The 15,857-nt window shown below is 40.0% G+C and overlaps 1 protein-coding gene and 28 non-coding genes across 29 annotated transcripts; 13 read left to right on the top strand and 16 right to left on the bottom strand.

Annotated features, from left to right (window-relative positions):
- The first annotated feature begins 1,874 nt into the window (after window positions 1-1,874).
- On the top strand, window positions 1,875-5,222 carry LOC143453340 (uncharacterized). Its single transcript, XM_076954632.1, has 3 exons — window positions 1,875-2,011; window positions 4,467-4,646; window positions 4,875-5,222. Exons 1-3 carry the CDS (start codon window positions 1,948-1,950, stop codon window positions 5,003-5,005), a joined length of 375 nt encoding a protein of 124 aa, XP_076810747.1. The 5' UTR covers window positions 1,875-1,947; the 3' UTR covers window positions 5,006-5,222.
- Window positions 5,223-5,622: 400 nt separating this feature from the next.
- Window positions 5,623-5,705, top strand: Trnal-uaa (transfer RNA leucine (anticodon UAA)). Its single transcript has one exon. It is a non-coding gene; the product is annotated as a tRNA-Leu (tRNA).
- A 120-nt stretch (window positions 5,706-5,825) lies between these two features.
- Trnac-gca (transfer RNA cysteine (anticodon GCA)) lies at window positions 5,826-5,897 on the top strand. The gene has a single exon. It is a non-coding gene; the product is annotated as a tRNA-Cys (tRNA).
- Window positions 5,898-6,112: 215 nt separating this feature from the next.
- Trnan-guu (transfer RNA asparagine (anticodon GUU)) lies at window positions 6,113-6,186 on the bottom strand. Its single transcript has one exon. It is a non-coding gene; the product is annotated as a tRNA-Asn (tRNA).
- Window positions 6,187-7,194: 1,008 nt separating this feature from the next.
- On the bottom strand, window positions 7,195-7,267 carry Trnak-cuu (transfer RNA lysine (anticodon CUU)). The gene has a single exon. It is a non-coding gene; the product is annotated as a tRNA-Lys (tRNA).
- Window positions 7,268-7,342: 75 nt separating this feature from the next.
- Trnal-cag (transfer RNA leucine (anticodon CAG)) lies at window positions 7,343-7,425 on the bottom strand. Its single transcript has one exon. It is a non-coding gene; the product is annotated as a tRNA-Leu (tRNA).
- A 240-nt stretch (window positions 7,426-7,665) lies between these two features.
- Window positions 7,666-7,748, top strand: Trnal-uaa (transfer RNA leucine (anticodon UAA)). The gene has a single exon. It is a non-coding gene; the product is annotated as a tRNA-Leu (tRNA).
- A 119-nt stretch (window positions 7,749-7,867) lies between these two features.
- Trnac-gca (transfer RNA cysteine (anticodon GCA)) lies at window positions 7,868-7,939 on the top strand. Its single transcript has one exon. It is a non-coding gene; the product is annotated as a tRNA-Cys (tRNA).
- A 215-nt stretch (window positions 7,940-8,154) lies between these two features.
- Window positions 8,155-8,228, bottom strand: Trnan-guu (transfer RNA asparagine (anticodon GUU)). Its single transcript has one exon. It is a non-coding gene; the product is annotated as a tRNA-Asn (tRNA).
- A 663-nt stretch (window positions 8,229-8,891) lies between these two features.
- Trnak-cuu (transfer RNA lysine (anticodon CUU)) lies at window positions 8,892-8,964 on the bottom strand. The gene has a single exon. It is a non-coding gene; the product is annotated as a tRNA-Lys (tRNA).
- Window positions 8,965-9,039: 75 nt separating this feature from the next.
- On the bottom strand, window positions 9,040-9,122 carry Trnal-cag (transfer RNA leucine (anticodon CAG)). The gene has a single exon. It is a non-coding gene; the product is annotated as a tRNA-Leu (tRNA).
- A 252-nt stretch (window positions 9,123-9,374) lies between these two features.
- Window positions 9,375-9,457, top strand: Trnal-uaa (transfer RNA leucine (anticodon UAA)). Its single transcript has one exon. It is a non-coding gene; the product is annotated as a tRNA-Leu (tRNA).
- Window positions 9,458-9,577: 120 nt separating this feature from the next.
- Trnac-gca (transfer RNA cysteine (anticodon GCA)) lies at window positions 9,578-9,649 on the top strand. The gene has a single exon. It is a non-coding gene; the product is annotated as a tRNA-Cys (tRNA).
- Window positions 9,650-10,621: 972 nt separating this feature from the next.
- Window positions 10,622-10,694, bottom strand: Trnak-cuu (transfer RNA lysine (anticodon CUU)). Its single transcript has one exon. It is a non-coding gene; the product is annotated as a tRNA-Lys (tRNA).
- Window positions 10,695-10,769: 75 nt separating this feature from the next.
- Trnal-cag (transfer RNA leucine (anticodon CAG)) lies at window positions 10,770-10,852 on the bottom strand. The gene has a single exon. It is a non-coding gene; the product is annotated as a tRNA-Leu (tRNA).
- Window positions 10,853-11,091: 239 nt separating this feature from the next.
- On the top strand, window positions 11,092-11,181 carry Trnal-uaa (transfer RNA leucine (anticodon UAA)). The gene has a single exon. It is a non-coding gene; the product is annotated as a tRNA-Leu (tRNA).
- A 114-nt stretch (window positions 11,182-11,295) lies between these two features.
- On the top strand, window positions 11,296-11,367 carry Trnac-gca (transfer RNA cysteine (anticodon GCA)). The gene has a single exon. It is a non-coding gene; the product is annotated as a tRNA-Cys (tRNA).
- A 215-nt stretch (window positions 11,368-11,582) lies between these two features.
- On the bottom strand, window positions 11,583-11,656 carry Trnan-guu (transfer RNA asparagine (anticodon GUU)). The gene has a single exon. It is a non-coding gene; the product is annotated as a tRNA-Asn (tRNA).
- A 676-nt stretch (window positions 11,657-12,332) lies between these two features.
- On the bottom strand, window positions 12,333-12,405 carry Trnak-cuu (transfer RNA lysine (anticodon CUU)). The gene has a single exon. It is a non-coding gene; the product is annotated as a tRNA-Lys (tRNA).
- Window positions 12,406-12,480: 75 nt separating this feature from the next.
- Trnal-cag (transfer RNA leucine (anticodon CAG)) lies at window positions 12,481-12,563 on the bottom strand. The gene has a single exon. It is a non-coding gene; the product is annotated as a tRNA-Leu (tRNA).
- Window positions 12,564-12,803: 240 nt separating this feature from the next.
- Window positions 12,804-12,886, top strand: Trnal-uaa (transfer RNA leucine (anticodon UAA)). Its single transcript has one exon. It is a non-coding gene; the product is annotated as a tRNA-Leu (tRNA).
- Window positions 12,887-13,006: 120 nt separating this feature from the next.
- Window positions 13,007-13,078, top strand: Trnac-gca (transfer RNA cysteine (anticodon GCA)). Its single transcript has one exon. It is a non-coding gene; the product is annotated as a tRNA-Cys (tRNA).
- A 215-nt stretch (window positions 13,079-13,293) lies between these two features.
- On the bottom strand, window positions 13,294-13,367 carry Trnan-guu (transfer RNA asparagine (anticodon GUU)). The gene has a single exon. It is a non-coding gene; the product is annotated as a tRNA-Asn (tRNA).
- Window positions 13,368-14,037: 670 nt separating this feature from the next.
- Window positions 14,038-14,110, bottom strand: Trnak-cuu (transfer RNA lysine (anticodon CUU)). Its single transcript has one exon. It is a non-coding gene; the product is annotated as a tRNA-Lys (tRNA).
- A 75-nt stretch (window positions 14,111-14,185) lies between these two features.
- Window positions 14,186-14,268, bottom strand: Trnal-cag (transfer RNA leucine (anticodon CAG)). Its single transcript has one exon. It is a non-coding gene; the product is annotated as a tRNA-Leu (tRNA).
- Window positions 14,269-14,508: 240 nt separating this feature from the next.
- On the top strand, window positions 14,509-14,591 carry Trnal-uaa (transfer RNA leucine (anticodon UAA)). The gene has a single exon. It is a non-coding gene; the product is annotated as a tRNA-Leu (tRNA).
- A 120-nt stretch (window positions 14,592-14,711) lies between these two features.
- Window positions 14,712-14,783, top strand: Trnac-gca (transfer RNA cysteine (anticodon GCA)). Its single transcript has one exon. It is a non-coding gene; the product is annotated as a tRNA-Cys (tRNA).
- Window positions 14,784-14,998: 215 nt separating this feature from the next.
- On the bottom strand, window positions 14,999-15,072 carry Trnan-guu (transfer RNA asparagine (anticodon GUU)). The gene has a single exon. It is a non-coding gene; the product is annotated as a tRNA-Asn (tRNA).
- Window positions 15,073-15,751: 679 nt separating this feature from the next.
- Window positions 15,752-15,824, bottom strand: Trnak-cuu (transfer RNA lysine (anticodon CUU)). The gene has a single exon. It is a non-coding gene; the product is annotated as a tRNA-Lys (tRNA).
- Between the last annotated feature and the right edge of the window lie 33 nt (window positions 15,825-15,857).

Raw genomic sequence — 15,857 nt, 5'->3', positions numbered from 1 at the left:
TTTTCAAATAGACAAAAGTCAAATAACTTTAACCTAAAACTTTATGGTGATTTTGCTGAAGTTGCTGTACGAGTTAGCAGTCATATTGAGAAAAAGTCGTTACATATCTTTTATAACTACACTGTTGCAAGTTCCTATAGAAGTGTAACGAAAGATTCTGAATCTTCCTTATGCCAAGCTTTTTCCACATGCGCGGTGAAAAGCGGTTCCATCAGTTAAACACAAGAAAGCCGTTTTATTACATCGCCTGCAACCAAACCAAACTTTACCTTCAGCCCTCATTTCATTCAACAACGGCTTTTATAGAAAGCAAAATGTGTTATTCTACATACAAAAAAGAAACAAAATCAAAAACGATGCGAAACCTGAGATAAGCAGTGATATGATCAACTCAAACTAAACACTGTGTAACAATCAATGCATGACATAAGCCAACAACTATCACAGCCTAAAAACGCTAAAATTTAAAGTATTAAACGACACATGACATACTGTGTTTTCGTCACAAAAGACAATATGGGATACAAAAAAAATGTTAAAAGGATACAGTATAGTATACATAGCATACAATAAGATATATGTAGTACTTCTTAAGTTAACATTTTGCTTAATAATGAACGCGGGTTTGCTTCATTCTATTCAAAGCGAGTCGAACAAGACGAACTGTTAAACAGAAAAAGATTGAAAGAGGAAACTGAATTTGACAGATTGTTAACAACTAATTAATCTTTTGCTTCGTAAAATTTTCTACCAGTCTCCCTTCGTTAATTCGCTAATTTGCATTGCATTGTTAAGAATTAGATACAGCACTATATAACTTATAACATTATGATAAATTCTGGACTTCACCTTTAACGCAATGCTGCATATAGTTGCAAAATAAACAAAAAATGTTTAAATTGAAGTTGATTTCTACATTTTAAGGGGTATTTCGTGATTAAAAATCTTACGTTTTTTGATTTTTCTAAAACTTTAAAGGCCATGCAACTTTACAGAAATCACAAAATTTGATTATGTATTTTATGAGAAATTGATACATTTATATCAAAGCTGCTTTCAAAAATCACTGTATAGTTTAACTTGTCGCTTGTCAAAAAAAGGTCAAGCCATCACGTTTTTGAGGTGAGGTGACATACAAAAGATAAAGAAAAGTGCCGCGCGTGATAAAAAAGTTTAATGAAAAATAACGGGAGAGAAGCAAGTCAAAGAATAAATAAATATTTGTGCAAGATTCAAAACTTTGCGTTTTACACAAGGTGTGCGTTCCATGACGTTAGCTTTACGCAGTGAACCAAACGTCATACAATTTTCCTTTAACCGAAGAAAAACCAATGGCTCCACGACGTGTAGTTTTCGTGTAATGTGCGGTTTAAACAGGGCGTGACTATGTGGAACATCCAGTCCCTTCTAAAATGTGGTAACCATGATCGCAATAGGCTTAATAAAACTGCGTAAAAATGCAACTTTAACTTGTGTGGTATTTATTTATTTATTTATTTATCGGTTGAACTCTCGTTTCTGGTTTTTAAATGGTGCATGGAACTTTTATGATGATTATTTTATCATGTATTACTTATGATTACTTTGCAATGATAAACGCCGTACTGAGGTAAAAATTTTTTTGTTTTGCAATCAAAAGTACGGAATCATTTAGGTTTGGCCCCTGCGTAAATTTATCAATCAAACTCCACCAATTAATAATATAATCAACAATAAGATTATATAGAGCAAAAGTTGATAAACTTGGGTTTAATGAGTTTGTTTATGGCAACAACACAGTCTCAGAAGAAAAGAGCGAAACGCACACGAGAGCGTGTGTCACGTGCAGTTAACAAACCGACAGGAAACCGGAAACTCAGTGAACTGAAACGCAGAAAATGTTCGAGGCAACAGCAGTCAACAGTCTGGAGATCGGAGGGCATGGCATTAGCAAGCAAATTATAAAACATGAAAGGTCTTTTTGTGCTCCCATTGCTTTGGATGTTTTGCAGTTCTTTGGATGCAGCTAAAGGTATATGTATTTGTTCAAATATCAGTTCCATATTTGGGCATGTTATTTATTTATGTTTCCATATTTAACCATTTCCGAAATGTGTTTTAGAACATAAAATAAACGTTAGAATTTAATTAAAAATTTGGATCAATAGGCTACTGGTAGATTTATCAATACAGTCATCTCCCGGTTAAGTACGCACCCGTTTAAGTTCGCATCCCAGATAAGTACGCAAAAATTCTTCACAAATTCTGGGTTCAACTTTTTCAACAATTTATTTATTTTAAACAGCAAGCACATTAACTGGATGTCAGGAAAAGTTAAACGTCAATTTAACAATAGTTCACTGCTTAAACATGTCGTGCAAAGTCATCTGATGCATATTTTGCATTCTTTTTTGCTTGGCTTCCAGCGTCACCTGTCTCAGTTTTCGCTGAAAGCATTCAAAAGTGCTTTTGAGATTATCGTAAGCACCTCCTGCTTGATCTTGTAAGGCAGGACACAGCAACTGATCCTCAACTTCAAGCACTTTGTTGTAAAGTTGTTCAAAGCCATGAAAAACGATGCTGTTTTCGACAGGTGCACAATCGTTGCTTGGGCCAGCCTCATCGTCAGTGTCATCATTTTCAGTTTGCATCGTTTCCAACACCTCATTCACATCACCCAAAATCGCCTGTGAATACTCTTCATTATTCTCGTCATCAACATGCATAAATCCTTCTAGATCGTCTTTGTCAATCGAAATATCCATAGACTTAAAACAGCGCAAAATTTCAGACATGTCAGACATGAAGTTTGCTTCCTCATCAACGCCACCATCCAACGGAGTTAGCAGTTGAGCCTTGTTAAACGAGTTTCTTACCGACGCATCCGATATTAAATCCCATGCTTGCTTTACATAGTGAGCAGCATCCAGCAAATGAGCAGGGTTCCCATAAGCAACACCTGCTGCCCCTCTGGGTAATCTTTTAGCTTGCTCTTTTTTGTGGGCCTTCAAGTTCTCGTCAAGCTCGTAAAAGTCCAGAACCTCCCTGAGATATAAATATTTGTACCTCTTCTTTAGTGCCGCGATGATTCCCATGTCACATGGCTGTTTCCAACTAGTACAGTTGGGTGGGAAGAATTCCACTTTGACGTTATTCCGTTCAAAGGCTGGAAAATGGCCCGGAGCGTTATCCATCAACAAGAGAACCGGGCGTCCTGTTCTCTTTTTTACTTCAGGATAAAACACTTCGTTGAACCATTTCCAACATGTGTCAACGTCCATCCAAGCTTTACGCTGACTAAGATATTTGACAGGCCATCCCCGATTCTTTATACAGGCCGGAGATTTAGGTTTCCCAATCAATGTGCATGGAACTTTGTGTGTTCCAGTGGCATTTGCACAAACAACCAGAGACACACGGTCTTTAGCTTTCTTCTTCCCTCGGATGCTGCTGAGATCTTCGAATGGCATAAGCAAGGTATATCTAGGTAGCAGACGAAAGAACAACCCTGTTTCATCCATGTTATACACATTTTCAGGATCATACCGTGCAATTATAGCATGTAAATCATTCAATGCAGCCAAAAGCTTTGGGTCTTCCTTGTCCACTTCAGCTCCTTCCCCATGAAGAAGAACTTTCTGCAATCCTCGACGTGCTCTGAATCGGCTAAGCCACTGCCACGACGCTCGAAAATCATCTTCCGATATCGATAATTGTTGAGCGATTTGTTTTGCTTTTGCAATGACCAGTGAGGGGGGAACGGGAAGACTTGCACGGCGCATGCTATCAATCCAAAGATATAGAATATCTTCCAGCTCAGAAAACCGACCAACGGATGCTCGAAACGTTTTTGTCTTTGTCTCCTCAGACATCAAAGCAGAACGCTTTCGAATAACTTCCCGGTTTTTCGAAATCTTTCGGATAGCAGCTTCACTCACGCCATACTCTCTTGCGAGACTTCTTTTACTCGGAGCGGACGGCACACACAACTTGGCGATGACTTCCAATCTTTGGGATTCACTTAAACGCTTACCTTTACCTGACATCATGCGAACGAGAAAATTGTACCCAACAAATTACTTGTGCTGTACTATACTGTACACTAGCAGAACATGGGCAACGCATCGTCAATGACGTAATAAATGCAAAACATGAACATGGGCAACGCATCGTCAATGACGTAATAGATGCAAAACTTGTGCATTGGGTACACACACTCACACACGCGTTGGCCACGCATGCATGGCTACACACTTACAGTACCTTCACTAGGTGGCTGCATAACTGCTAAGTACGCACCTACCACATAAGTTCGCACAAACTACTCAAGATCAAGTTGCGTACTTAACCGGGAGATGACTGTATTGTGACGATGTAAAGCTATTGTATATGCCATACTTTTAATGTAATATTAGTGAAATTAATGAAGAAAATAAACAAGACAAAATTTGCAGTTGCGGTATATATACTCTTTCTTCAATTTATAGTGTGTAACCGTAACTCTAAAAGGGAAGAGTGTAAGGGGGCACATCCGTTTGTCAGCGTAACAGTCTGTCATAATCTGGGATGTTGTTTTGATTACTCAATACCAAGAAACGGACTGTGGTGCTACAGTGCTGTTGAAGAGGAAAAAGAAAACGAAGAAGAAACTGAAACTGAAAACCAAGGTTTTAATTTTGTCCCATGTATTTATGAACCATAGACACAGACCAAAGATTTTAAGTTACTAATCATATGAATAGGCGTATGATTTATGGCCATATACGTTATTAAACAAAACCATTTTACATCTATCCTCCGAAAACGACAATGCTGAGTAAAAATTCAATCTTTAACAACTAAATATGCATGATTGCATTTTAACTGAATCACGTTAGTATACAATTATTTTTTAGTGAACATATGCGGTCAGGTTCCATTACCGTTCAGAATTCCATGTGCTGTTGACGGAATTTGTTCGCCGGAAAAGTGCTGCTTTGATGAATCTATGCCTGGAGCTGAATGTTGCTTCGAAAAACCGAAATGAGTTTTCCTGTCGATTGTCATCACACACTTTTTGATTTTATTTGTTACAAAAGTTGAAACAATTTCATGGTAGAGTCGGATAATCTTACGTGTGTTTGTACGTTGCTGTAACTTCATGAAAATTTGTTACACACTCAACACAAACGAACAATCAAACTATTTATGCTTCTCTGTCGAAAACTGCTGATAAAATGCTTTAGAGTTTAGAGCAAAGTTAAGCTTGAAATGATGCGGTGGTGGGGGGCCTTAAACTTGACAATGTTGAAACCATGACTTGGCGTTTAGAACAAAAGTACAGTTTCTAGGTATAAACTTTCTTTAACATGAAGAGTTTGTTGTTCGTAAAACTCTCCTAAAAACGTCTTTTTCGAGGTTTTCTTCTTACTGAACATTTCTCTCTCTTTTGATTTAGAATTTTAGATGATCTGTTCGAATAGTGTAAAATTTTATTAACACCCTTTCGAAAATGTACGAACGGTTGTATCCTCCCCGTGCTTGTATCACTCTTCGGACCTCTCCACTAAATCGATAAGGCAATGAATGAAATGTATAAATGAACTAACTTCGTTTCCAATTTAATCCTAAACCTATCCAAAACCGCTCAAGTTCCAGACCATGACTGGGTTGGCCGAGCGGTTAAGGCGTTGGACTTAAGTTCCAATGGACATCTGTCCGCGTGGGTTCGATTCCCACACCCAGTAGAGTCACTTCACTCTTTTATCGAATTGGCAAATAAAGCATGGTGTTTTAAATAATTTTATATACTTTACAAAATGAGATTGTAATATCGAAAACGTGTGATTACTGAAAGTGAATGTAAAGGGGGTATAGCTCAGTGGTAGAGCATTCGACTGCAGATCGAGAGGTCTTCGGTTCAAATCCGGGTGCCCCCTTTTTCCTTTTGTCATGACGAATTTCACCAGTTTTCCAACTTTCAGCAGGCGCTTGATTTATACTCCACTCTTTAGCTTGAAATGTTGCGGCTGTGGGGAGCCTTAAACTTGACAGCGTTTAAATTAAGACTTGTCGTTTAGAACAAAAGCACCGTTTCTAGGTATAAAATTTCTTTAACATGAAGAGTTTTCTGTTCGTAAAACTCTCCTAAAGACGTCCCTGGGTGGGCTCGAACCACCAACCTTTCGGTTAACAGCCGAACACGCTAACCTATTGCGCCACAGAGACATGGAAAATGCTTCGTTCGCTTAGATCAGGGGTCGGCAACCATTTGCACTTAAAGAGCCATTTTAACCGATATTCCACAAAATAAAAATCACTGGGAGCCGCAAAACTGTTTTCACAATAAAACAAAATTGACACTCTGTAACAAAACTGTCATGTGTCGCATTTATAAATGCAGTTAATTCGGTAAGATTTAATTAATGTGATTAGTTGATTACTATAATGTGCTCAGTGAGATAAAGAAAGGAGTGTTCTTCTGTTTGTTTCTACTGTAGCAATAAAATTAATAAGAGCCGCATCAGAAGGATGAAAGAGCCACATGCGGCTCCGGAGCCGCAGGTTGCCGACCCCTGGCTTAGATGCAAGTGAATCAAAAATGTTCAAAAGTTTTCCCCTATGTTGCGTTCCATGTTGCCTGAAAAACAAAACAGAAATGAATACGATCGTTACTACCATATGAAACATGGCTGCTGTGTCACTTGATGAAGCTTGAATGTCTGTCAACTATACACTGAAGGTTAGGATTATTTTTACTGTACCTGGTGGAACTCCGAACGGAAAAAGTTATCTTGCTTTGCAGCTTTGCTGGACTTATGATTTTTTTCCTTAGTTTTGAAACCGACGGCAATTATTCTTTTTCTGCGGCGTCACATATTCAACAAGAAGATTTATCACCTGTGTCGCAAGCTGAGTTGGTTGATTAGATTTCATCTGAATTAGATTAGGCTTAGAGTTCTTCTGAAACGGAATAGTAGCAAGCATAAGCGTACGTTTCAATTTCAACCAATGGATGCTGACGTGAGGTGTATCTGCTCGTTTTGTAGGGTTACATATCAGCAAGATTTCCACTGCAATTTGATTCCTCCGATTGATTATCTGCTAGGTTTTTATCATATCACTATTCAAGAAACACAATAATTCAATTGTTTAAGTTCATACCACAGTTGCATTTTGAAGTTGCATTCATTCTGGTAAGTAAAGAGTGTCTATTTAAGCGATAACAACAAAAGACGCCCAACGTGGGGCTCGAACCCACGACCGTTGGATTAAGAGTCCAACGCTCTACCGACTGAGCTAGCCGGGCGACGACCAAGCAAGTATAAAGTAGAATGAAATGGAACCTGTAACAGCAAAATGGAAGCGCTGCAAAAGTTATACCTGACAGAAGCGGGATTCGAACCCGCGCCTCCAAAGGAGACTGCGACCTGAACGCAGCGCCATAGACCACTCGGCCATCCTGCCTGATACTCCCGAGGTTTTCTCTCTTTTGATTTATAATTTTAGATGATCTGTTCGAATAGTGTAAAATTTTATTAACACTCTTTCGAAAATGTACGAACGGTTGTATCCTGCCCGTGCTCGTATCACTCTTCCGACCTCTCCACTAAATCGATATGGCAATGAATGAAATGTATAAATGAACTAACTTCGTTTTCAATTTAATCCTAAAGCTATCCAAAACCGCTCAAGTTTCAGACCATGACTGGGTTGGCCGAGAGGTTAAGGCGTTGGACTTAAGTTCCAATGGACATCTGTCCGCGTGGGTTCGAGTCCCACACCCAGTAGAGTCACTTTACTGTTTTATCGAGTTGGCAAATAAAGCATGGTGTTTTAAATAATTTTATATACTTTACAAAAGAGATTGTAATATCGAAAACGTATGACTACTGAAAGTGAATGTAAAGGGGGTATAGCTCAGTGGTAGAGCATTCGACTGCAGATCGAGAGGTCTTCGGTTCAAATCCGGGTGCACCCTTTTTCCTTTTGACATGATGAATTTCACCAGTTTTCCAACTTTCAGCATGCGCTTGTTTTATACTCCACTCTTTAGCTTGAAATGTTGCAGCTGTGAGGGGCCTTAAACTTGACAGCGACTAAATTAAGACTTGTCGTTTAGAACAAAAGCACCGTTTCTAGGTATAAAATTACTTTAACATGAAGAGTTTGTTGTTCGTAAAACTCTCCTAAAGACGTCCCTGGGTGGGCTCGAACCACCAACCTTTCGGTTAACAGCCGAACGCGCTAACCTATTGCGCCACAGAGACATGGAAAATGCTTCGTTCGCTTAGATGCAAGTGAATCAAGAATGTTCAAAAGTTTTCCCCTATGTTGCGTTCCGTGTTGCCTGAAAAACAAAACAGAAATGAATACGATCGTTACTACCATATGAAACGTGGCTGCTGTGTCACTTGATGAAGCTTGAATGTCTGTCAACTATACACTGAAGGTTAGGATTATTTGTACTGTACCTGGTGGAACTCCGAACTGAAAAAGTTATCTTGCTTTGCAGCTTTGCTGGACTTATGATTTGTTTTTTTAGTTTTGAAACCGACGGCAATTATTCTTTTTCTGCGGCGTCACATATTCAACCAGAAGATTTATCACCTGTGTCGCAAGCTGAGTTGGTTGATTAGATTTCATCTGAATTAGATTAGGCTTAGAGTTCTTCTGAAACGGCATAGTAGCAAGCATAAGCGTACGTTTCAATTTCAACCAATGGATGCTGACGTGAGGTGTATCTGCTCGTTTTGTTGGGTTACATATCAGCAAGATTTCCACTGCAATTTGATTCCTCCGATTGATTATCTGCTAGGTTTTTATCATATCACTATTCAAGAAACACAATAATTCAATTGTTTAAGTTCATACCACAGTTGCATTCATTCTGGTAAGTAAGGAGTGTCTATTTAAGCAATAACAACAAAAGACGCCCAACGTGGGGCTCGAACCCACGACCGTTGGATTAAGAGTCCAACGCTCTACCGACTGAGCTAGCCGGGCGACGACCAAGCATGTATAAAGTAGAATGAAATGGAACCTTTAACAACAAAATAGAAGCGCTGCAAAAGTTATACCTGACAGAAGCGGGATTCGAACCCGCGCCTCCAAAGGAGACTGCGACCTGAACGCAGCGCCATAGACCAATCGGCCATCCTGCCTGATACTCGATACACGATACACGAGGTTTTCTCTCTTTTGATTTATAGTTTTAGATGATCTGTTCAAATAGTGTAAAATTTTATTAACACCCTTTCGAAAATGTACGAACGGTTGTATCCTGCCCGTGCTTGTATCACTCTTCCGACCTCTCCACTAAATCGATAAGGCAATGAATGAAATGTATAAATGAACTAACTTCGTTTTCAATTTAATCCTAAACCTATTCAAAACCGCTCAAGTTTCAGACCATGACTGGGTTGGCCGAGCGGTTAAGGCGTTGGACTTAAGTTCCAATGGACATCTGTCCGCGTGGGTTCGAGTCCCACACCCAGTAGAGTCACTTCACTCTTTTATCGAGTTGGCAAATAAAGCATGGTGTTTTAAATAATTTTATATACTTTACAAAATGAGATTGTAATATCGAAAACGTATGACTACTGAAAGTGAATGTAAAGGGGGTATAGCTCAGTGGTAGAGCATTCGACTGCAGATCGAGAGGTCTTCGGTTCAAATCCGGGTGCCCCCTTTTTCCTTTTGACATGATGAATTTCACCAGTTTTCCAACTTTCAGCATGCGCTTGTTTTATACTCCACTCTTTAGCTTGAAATGTTGCGGCTGTGGGGGGCCTTAAACTTGACAGCGTTTAAATTAAGACTTGTCGTTTAGAACAAAAGCACCGTTTCTAGGTATAAAATGTCTTTAACATGAAGAGTTTGTTGTTCGTAAAACTCTCCTAAAGACGTCCCTGGGTGGGCTCGTACCACCAACCTTTCGGTTAACAGCCGAACGCGCTAACCTATTGCGCCACAGAGACATGGAAAATGCTTCGTTCGCTTAGATGCAAGTGAATCAAGAATGTTCAAAAGTTTTCCCCTATGTTGCGTTCCGTGTTGCCTGAAAAACAAAACAGAAATGAATACGATCGTTACTACCATATGAAACGTGGCTGCTGTGTCACTTGATGAAGCTTGAATGTCTGTTAACTATAATGTCTGTTAACTATAATAACACTGAAGGTTAGGATTATTTGTACTGTACCTGGTGGAACTCCGAACTGAAAAAGTTATCTTGCTTTGCAGCTTTGCTGGACTTATGATTTGTTTCCTTAGTTTTGAAACCGACGGCAATTATTCTTTTTCTTCGGCGTCACATATTCAACCAGAAGATTTATCACCTGTGTCGCAAGCTGAGTTGGTTGATTAGATTTCATCTGAATTAGATTAGGCTTAGAGTTCTTCTGAAACGGCATAGTAGCAAGCATAAGCGTACGTTTCAATTTCAACCAATGGATGCTGACGTGAGGTGTATCTGCTCGTTTTGTAGCGTTACATATCAGCAAGATTTCCACTGCAATTTGATTCCTCCGATTGATTATCTGCTAGGTTTTTATCATATCACTATTCAAGAAACACAATAATTCAATTGTTTAAGTTCATACCACAGTTGCATTCATTCTGGTAAGTAAAGAGTGTCTATTTAAGCAATAACAACAAAAGACACCCAACGTGGGGCTCGAACCCACGACCGTTGGATTAAGAGTCCAACGCTCTACCGACTGAGCTAGCCGGGCGACGACCAAGCAAGTATAAAGTAGAATGAAATGGAACCTGTAACAGCAAAATGGAAGCGCTGCAAAAGTTATACCTGACAGAAGCGGGATTCGAACCCGCGCCTCCAAAGGAGACTGCGACCTGAACGCAGCGCCATAGACCACTCGGCCATCCTGCCTGATACTCCCGAGGTTTTCTCTCTTTTAATTTATAATTTTAGATGATCTGTTCGAATAGTGTAAAATTTTATTAACACCCTTTCGAAAATGTACGAACGGTTGTATCCTGCCCGTGCTTGTATCACTCTTCCGACATCTCCACTAACTCGATATGGCAATGAATGAAATGTATAAATGAACTAACTTCGTTTTCAATTTAATCCTAAACCTGTACAAAACCGCTCAAGTTTCAGACCATGACTGGGTTGGCCGAGCGGTTAAGGCGTTGGACTTAAGTTCCAATGGACATCTGTCCGCGTGGGTTCGAGTCCCAACCCTAGTAGAGTCACCTTACTGTTTTATCGAGTTGGCAAATAAAGCATGGTGTTTTAAATAATTTTATATACTTTACAAAATGAGATTGTAATATCGAAGACGTATGACTACTGAAAGTGAATGTAAAGGGGGTATAGCTCAGTGGTAGAGCATTCGACTGCAGATCGAGAGGTCTTCGGTTCAAATCCGGGTGCCCCCTTTTTCCTTTTGACATGATGAATTTCACCAGTTTTCCAACTTTCAGCATGCGCTTGTTTTATACTCCACTCTTTAGCTTGAAATGTTGCGGCTGTGGGGGGCCTTAAACTTGACAGCGACTAAATTAAGACTTGTCGTTTAGAACAAAAGCACCCTTTCTAGGTATAAAATTTCTTTAACATGAAGAGTTTGTTGTTCGTAAAACTCTCCTAAAGACGTCCCTGGGTGGGCTCGAACCACCAACCTTTCGGTTAACAGCCGAACGCGCTAACCTATTGCGCCACAGAGACATGGAAAATGCTTCGTTCGCTTAGATGCAAGTGACTCAAGAATGTTTAAAAGTTTTCCCCTATGTTGCGTTCCGTGTTGCCTGAAAAACAAAACAGAAATGAATACGGTCGTTACTACCATATGAAACGTTGCTGCTGTGTCACTTGATGAAGCTTGAATGTCTGTCAACTATACACTGAAGGTTAGGATTATTTGTACTGTACCTGGTGGAACTCCGAACGGAAAAAGTTATCTTGCTTTGCAGCTTTGCTGGACTTATGATTTGTTTCCTTAGTTTTGAAACCGATGGCAATTATTCCTTTACTGCGGCGTCACATATTCAACCAGAACATTTATCACCTTTGCCGCAAGATGAGTTGGTTGATTAGGTTTCATCTGAATTAGATTATGCTTAGAGTTCTTCTGAAACGGCATAGTAGCAAGCATAAGCGTACGTTTCAATTTCAACCAATGGATGCTGACGTGAGGTGTATCTGCTCGTTTTGTAGGGTTACATATCAGCAAGATTTCCACTGCAATTTGATTCCTCCGATTGATTATCTACTAGGTTTTTATCATATCACTATTCAAGAAACACAATAATTCAATTGTTTAAGTTCATACCACAGTTGCATTTTGAAGTTGCATTCATTCTGGTAAGTAAAGAGTGTCTATTTAATCAATAACAACAAAAGACGCCCAACGTGGGGCTCGAACCCACGACCGTTGGATTAAGAGTCCAACGCTCTACCGACTGAGCTAGCCGGGCGACGACCAAGCAAGTATAAAGTAGAATGAAATGGAACCTGTAACAGCAAAATGGAAGCTCTGCAAAAGTTATACCTGACAGAAGCGGGATTCGAACCCGCGCCTCCAAAGGAGACTGCGACCTGAACGCAGCGCCATAGACCATTCGGCCATCCTGCCTGATACTCCCGAGGTTTTCTCTCTTTTGATTTATAATTTTAGATGATCTGTTCGAATAGTGTAAAATTTTATTAACACCCTTTCGAAAATGTACGAACGGTTGTATCCTGCCCGTGCTCGTATCACTCTTCCGACATCTCCACTAAATCGATAAGGCAATGAATGAAATGTATAAATGAACTAACTTCGTTTTCAATTTAATCGTAAAGCTACCCAAAACCGCTCAACTTTCAGACCATGACTGGGTTGGCCGAGCGGTTAAGGCGTTGGACTTAAGTTCCAATGGACATCTGTCCGCGTGGGTTCGAGTCCCACACCCAGTAGAGTCACTTCACTCTTTTATCGAGTTGGCAAATAAAGGATGGTGTTTTAAATAATTTTATATACTTTACAAAATGAGATTGTAATATCGAAAACGTATGACTACTGAAAGTGAATGTAAAGGGGGTATAGCTCAGTGGTAGAGCATTCGACTGCAGATCGAGAGGTCTTCGGTTCAAATCCGGGTGCCCCCTTTTTCTTTTTGACATGATGAATTTCACCAGTTTTCCAACTTTCAGCAGGCGCTTGATTTATACTCCACTCTTTAGCTTGAAATGTTGCGGCTGTGGGGGGTCTTAACCTTGACAGCGTTTAAATTAAGACTTGTCGTTTAGAACAAAAGCACCGTTTCTAGGTATAAAATGTCTTTAACATGAAGAGTTTGTTGTTCGTAAAACTCTCCTAAAGACGTCCCTGGGTGGGCTCGAACCACCAACCTTTCGGTTAACAGCCGAACGCGCTAACCTATTGCGCCACAGAGACATGGAAAATGCTTCGTTCGCTTAGATGCAAGTGAATCAAGAATGTTCAAAAGTTTTCCCCTATGTTGCGTTCCATGTTGCCTGAAAAACAAAACAGAAATGAATACGATCGTTACTACCATATGAAACGTGGCTGCTGTGTCACTTGATGAAGCTTGAATGTCTGTCAACTATACACTGAAGGTTAGGATTATTTGTACTGTACCTGGTGGAACTCCGAACTGAAAAGTTATCTTGCTTTGCAGGATTTATAATTTGTTTCCTTAGGTTTGAAACCGACGGCAATTATTCTTTTTCTGCGGCGTCACATATTCAACCAGAAGATTTATCACCTGTGTCGCAAGCAGAGTTGGTTGATTAGATTTCATCTGAATTAGATTAGGCTTAGAGTTCTTCTGAAACGGCATAGTAGCAAGCATAAGCGTACGTTTCAATTTCCACCAATGGATGCTGACGTGAGGTGTACCTGCTCGTTATGTAGGGTTACATATCAGCAAGATTTCTACTGCAATTTGATTCCTCCGATTGATTATTATCTGCTAGGTTTTTATCATATCACTATTCAAGAAACACAATAATTCAATTGTTTAAGTTCATACCACAGTTGCATTTTGAAGTTGCATTCATTCTGGTAAGTAAAGAGTGTCTATTTAAGCGATAACAATAAAAGACGCCCAACGTGGGGCTCGAACTCACGACCGTTGGATTAAGAGTCCAACGCTCTACCGACTGAGCTAGCCGGGCGACGACCAAGCAAGTATAAAGTAGAATGAAATCGAACCTTTAACAACAAAATGGAAGCGCTGCAAAAGTTATATCTGACAGAAGCGGGATTCGAACCCGCGCCTCCAAAGGAGACTGCGACCTGAACGCAGCGCCATAGACCACTCGGCCATCCTGCCTGATACTCCCGACGTTTTCTCTCTTTTGATTTATAATTTTAGATGATCTGTTCGAATAGTGTAAAATTTTATTAACACCCTTTCGAAAATGTACGAACGGTTGTATCCTGCCCGTGCTCGTATCACTCTCCCGACCTCTCCACTAAATCGATAAGGCAATGAATGAAATGTATAAATGAACTAACTTCGTTTTCAATTTAATCCTAAAGCTACCCAAAACCGCTCAAGTTTCAGACCATGACTGGGTTGGCCGAGCGGTTAAGGCGTTGGACTTAAGTTCCAATGGACATCTGTCCGCGTGGGTTCGAGTCCCACACCCAGTAGAGTCACTTCACTCTTTTATCGAGTTGGCAAATAAAGGATGGTGTTTTAAATAATTTTATATACTTTACAAAATGAGATTGTAATATCGAAAACGTATGACTACTGAAAGTGAATGTAAAGGGGGTATAGCTCAGTGGTAGAGCATTCGACTGCAGATCGAGAGGTCTTCGGTTCAAATCCGGGTGCCCCCTTTTTCCTTTTGACATGATGAATTTCACCAGTTTTCCAACTTTCAGCAGGCGCTTGATTTATACTCCACTCTTTAGCTTGAAATGTTGCGGCTGTGGGGGGCCTTAACCTTGACAGCGTTTAAATTAAGACTTGTCGTTTAGAACAAAAGCACCGTTTCTAGGTATAAAATTTCTTTAACATGAAGAGTTTGTTGTTCGTAAAACTCTCCTAAAGACGTCCCTGGGTGGGCTCGAACCACCAACCTTTCGGTTAACAGCCGAACGCGCTAACCTATTGCGCCACAGAGACATGGAAAATGCTTCGTTCGCTTAGATGCAAGTGAATCAAGAATGTTCAAAAGTTTTCCCCTATGTTGCGTTCCGTGTTGCCTGAAAAACAAAACAGAAATGAATACGATCGTTACTACCATATGAAACGTGGCTGCTGTGTCACTTGATGAAGCTTGAATGTCTGTAAACTATACACTGAAGGTTAGGATTATTTGTACTGTACCTGGTGGAACTCCGAACGGAAAAAGTTATCTTGCTTTGCAGCTTTGCTGGATTTATAATTTGTTTCCTTAGGTTTGAAACCGACGGCAATTATTCTTTTTCTGCGGCGTCACATATTCAACCAGAAGATTTATCACCTGTGTCGCAAGCTGAGTTGGTTGATAAGATTTCATCTGAATTAGATTAGGCTTAGAGTTCTTCTGAAACGGCATAGTAGCAAGCATAAGCGTACGTTTCAATTTCCACCAATGGATGCTGACGTGAGGTGTTCCTGCTCGTTATGTAGGGTTACATACCAGCAAGATTTCTACTGCAATTTGATTCCTCCGATTGATTATTATCTGCTAGGTTTTTATCATATCACTATTCAAGAAACACAATAATTCAATTGTTTAAGTTCATACCACAGTTGCATTTTGAAGTTGCATTCATTCTGGTAAGTAAAGAGTGTCTACTTAAGCAATAACAACAAAAGACGCCCAACGTGGGGCTCGAACCCACGACCGTTGGATTAAGAGTCCAACGCTCTACCGACTGAGCTAGCCGGGCGACGACCAAGCAAGTATAAAGTAGAATGAAATC

This window comes from Clavelina lepadiformis, chromosome 4, assembly GCF_947623445.1.
Source record: "Clavelina lepadiformis chromosome 4, kaClaLepa1.1, whole genome shotgun sequence".
NCBI classification, from domain to species: Eukaryota; Metazoa; Chordata; class Ascidiacea; order Aplousobranchia; family Clavelinidae; genus Clavelina; species Clavelina lepadiformis.
The sequence above is the reverse complement of the archived record's forward strand: the minus strand, read 5'-3'. Positions and strand labels throughout refer to the sequence as shown.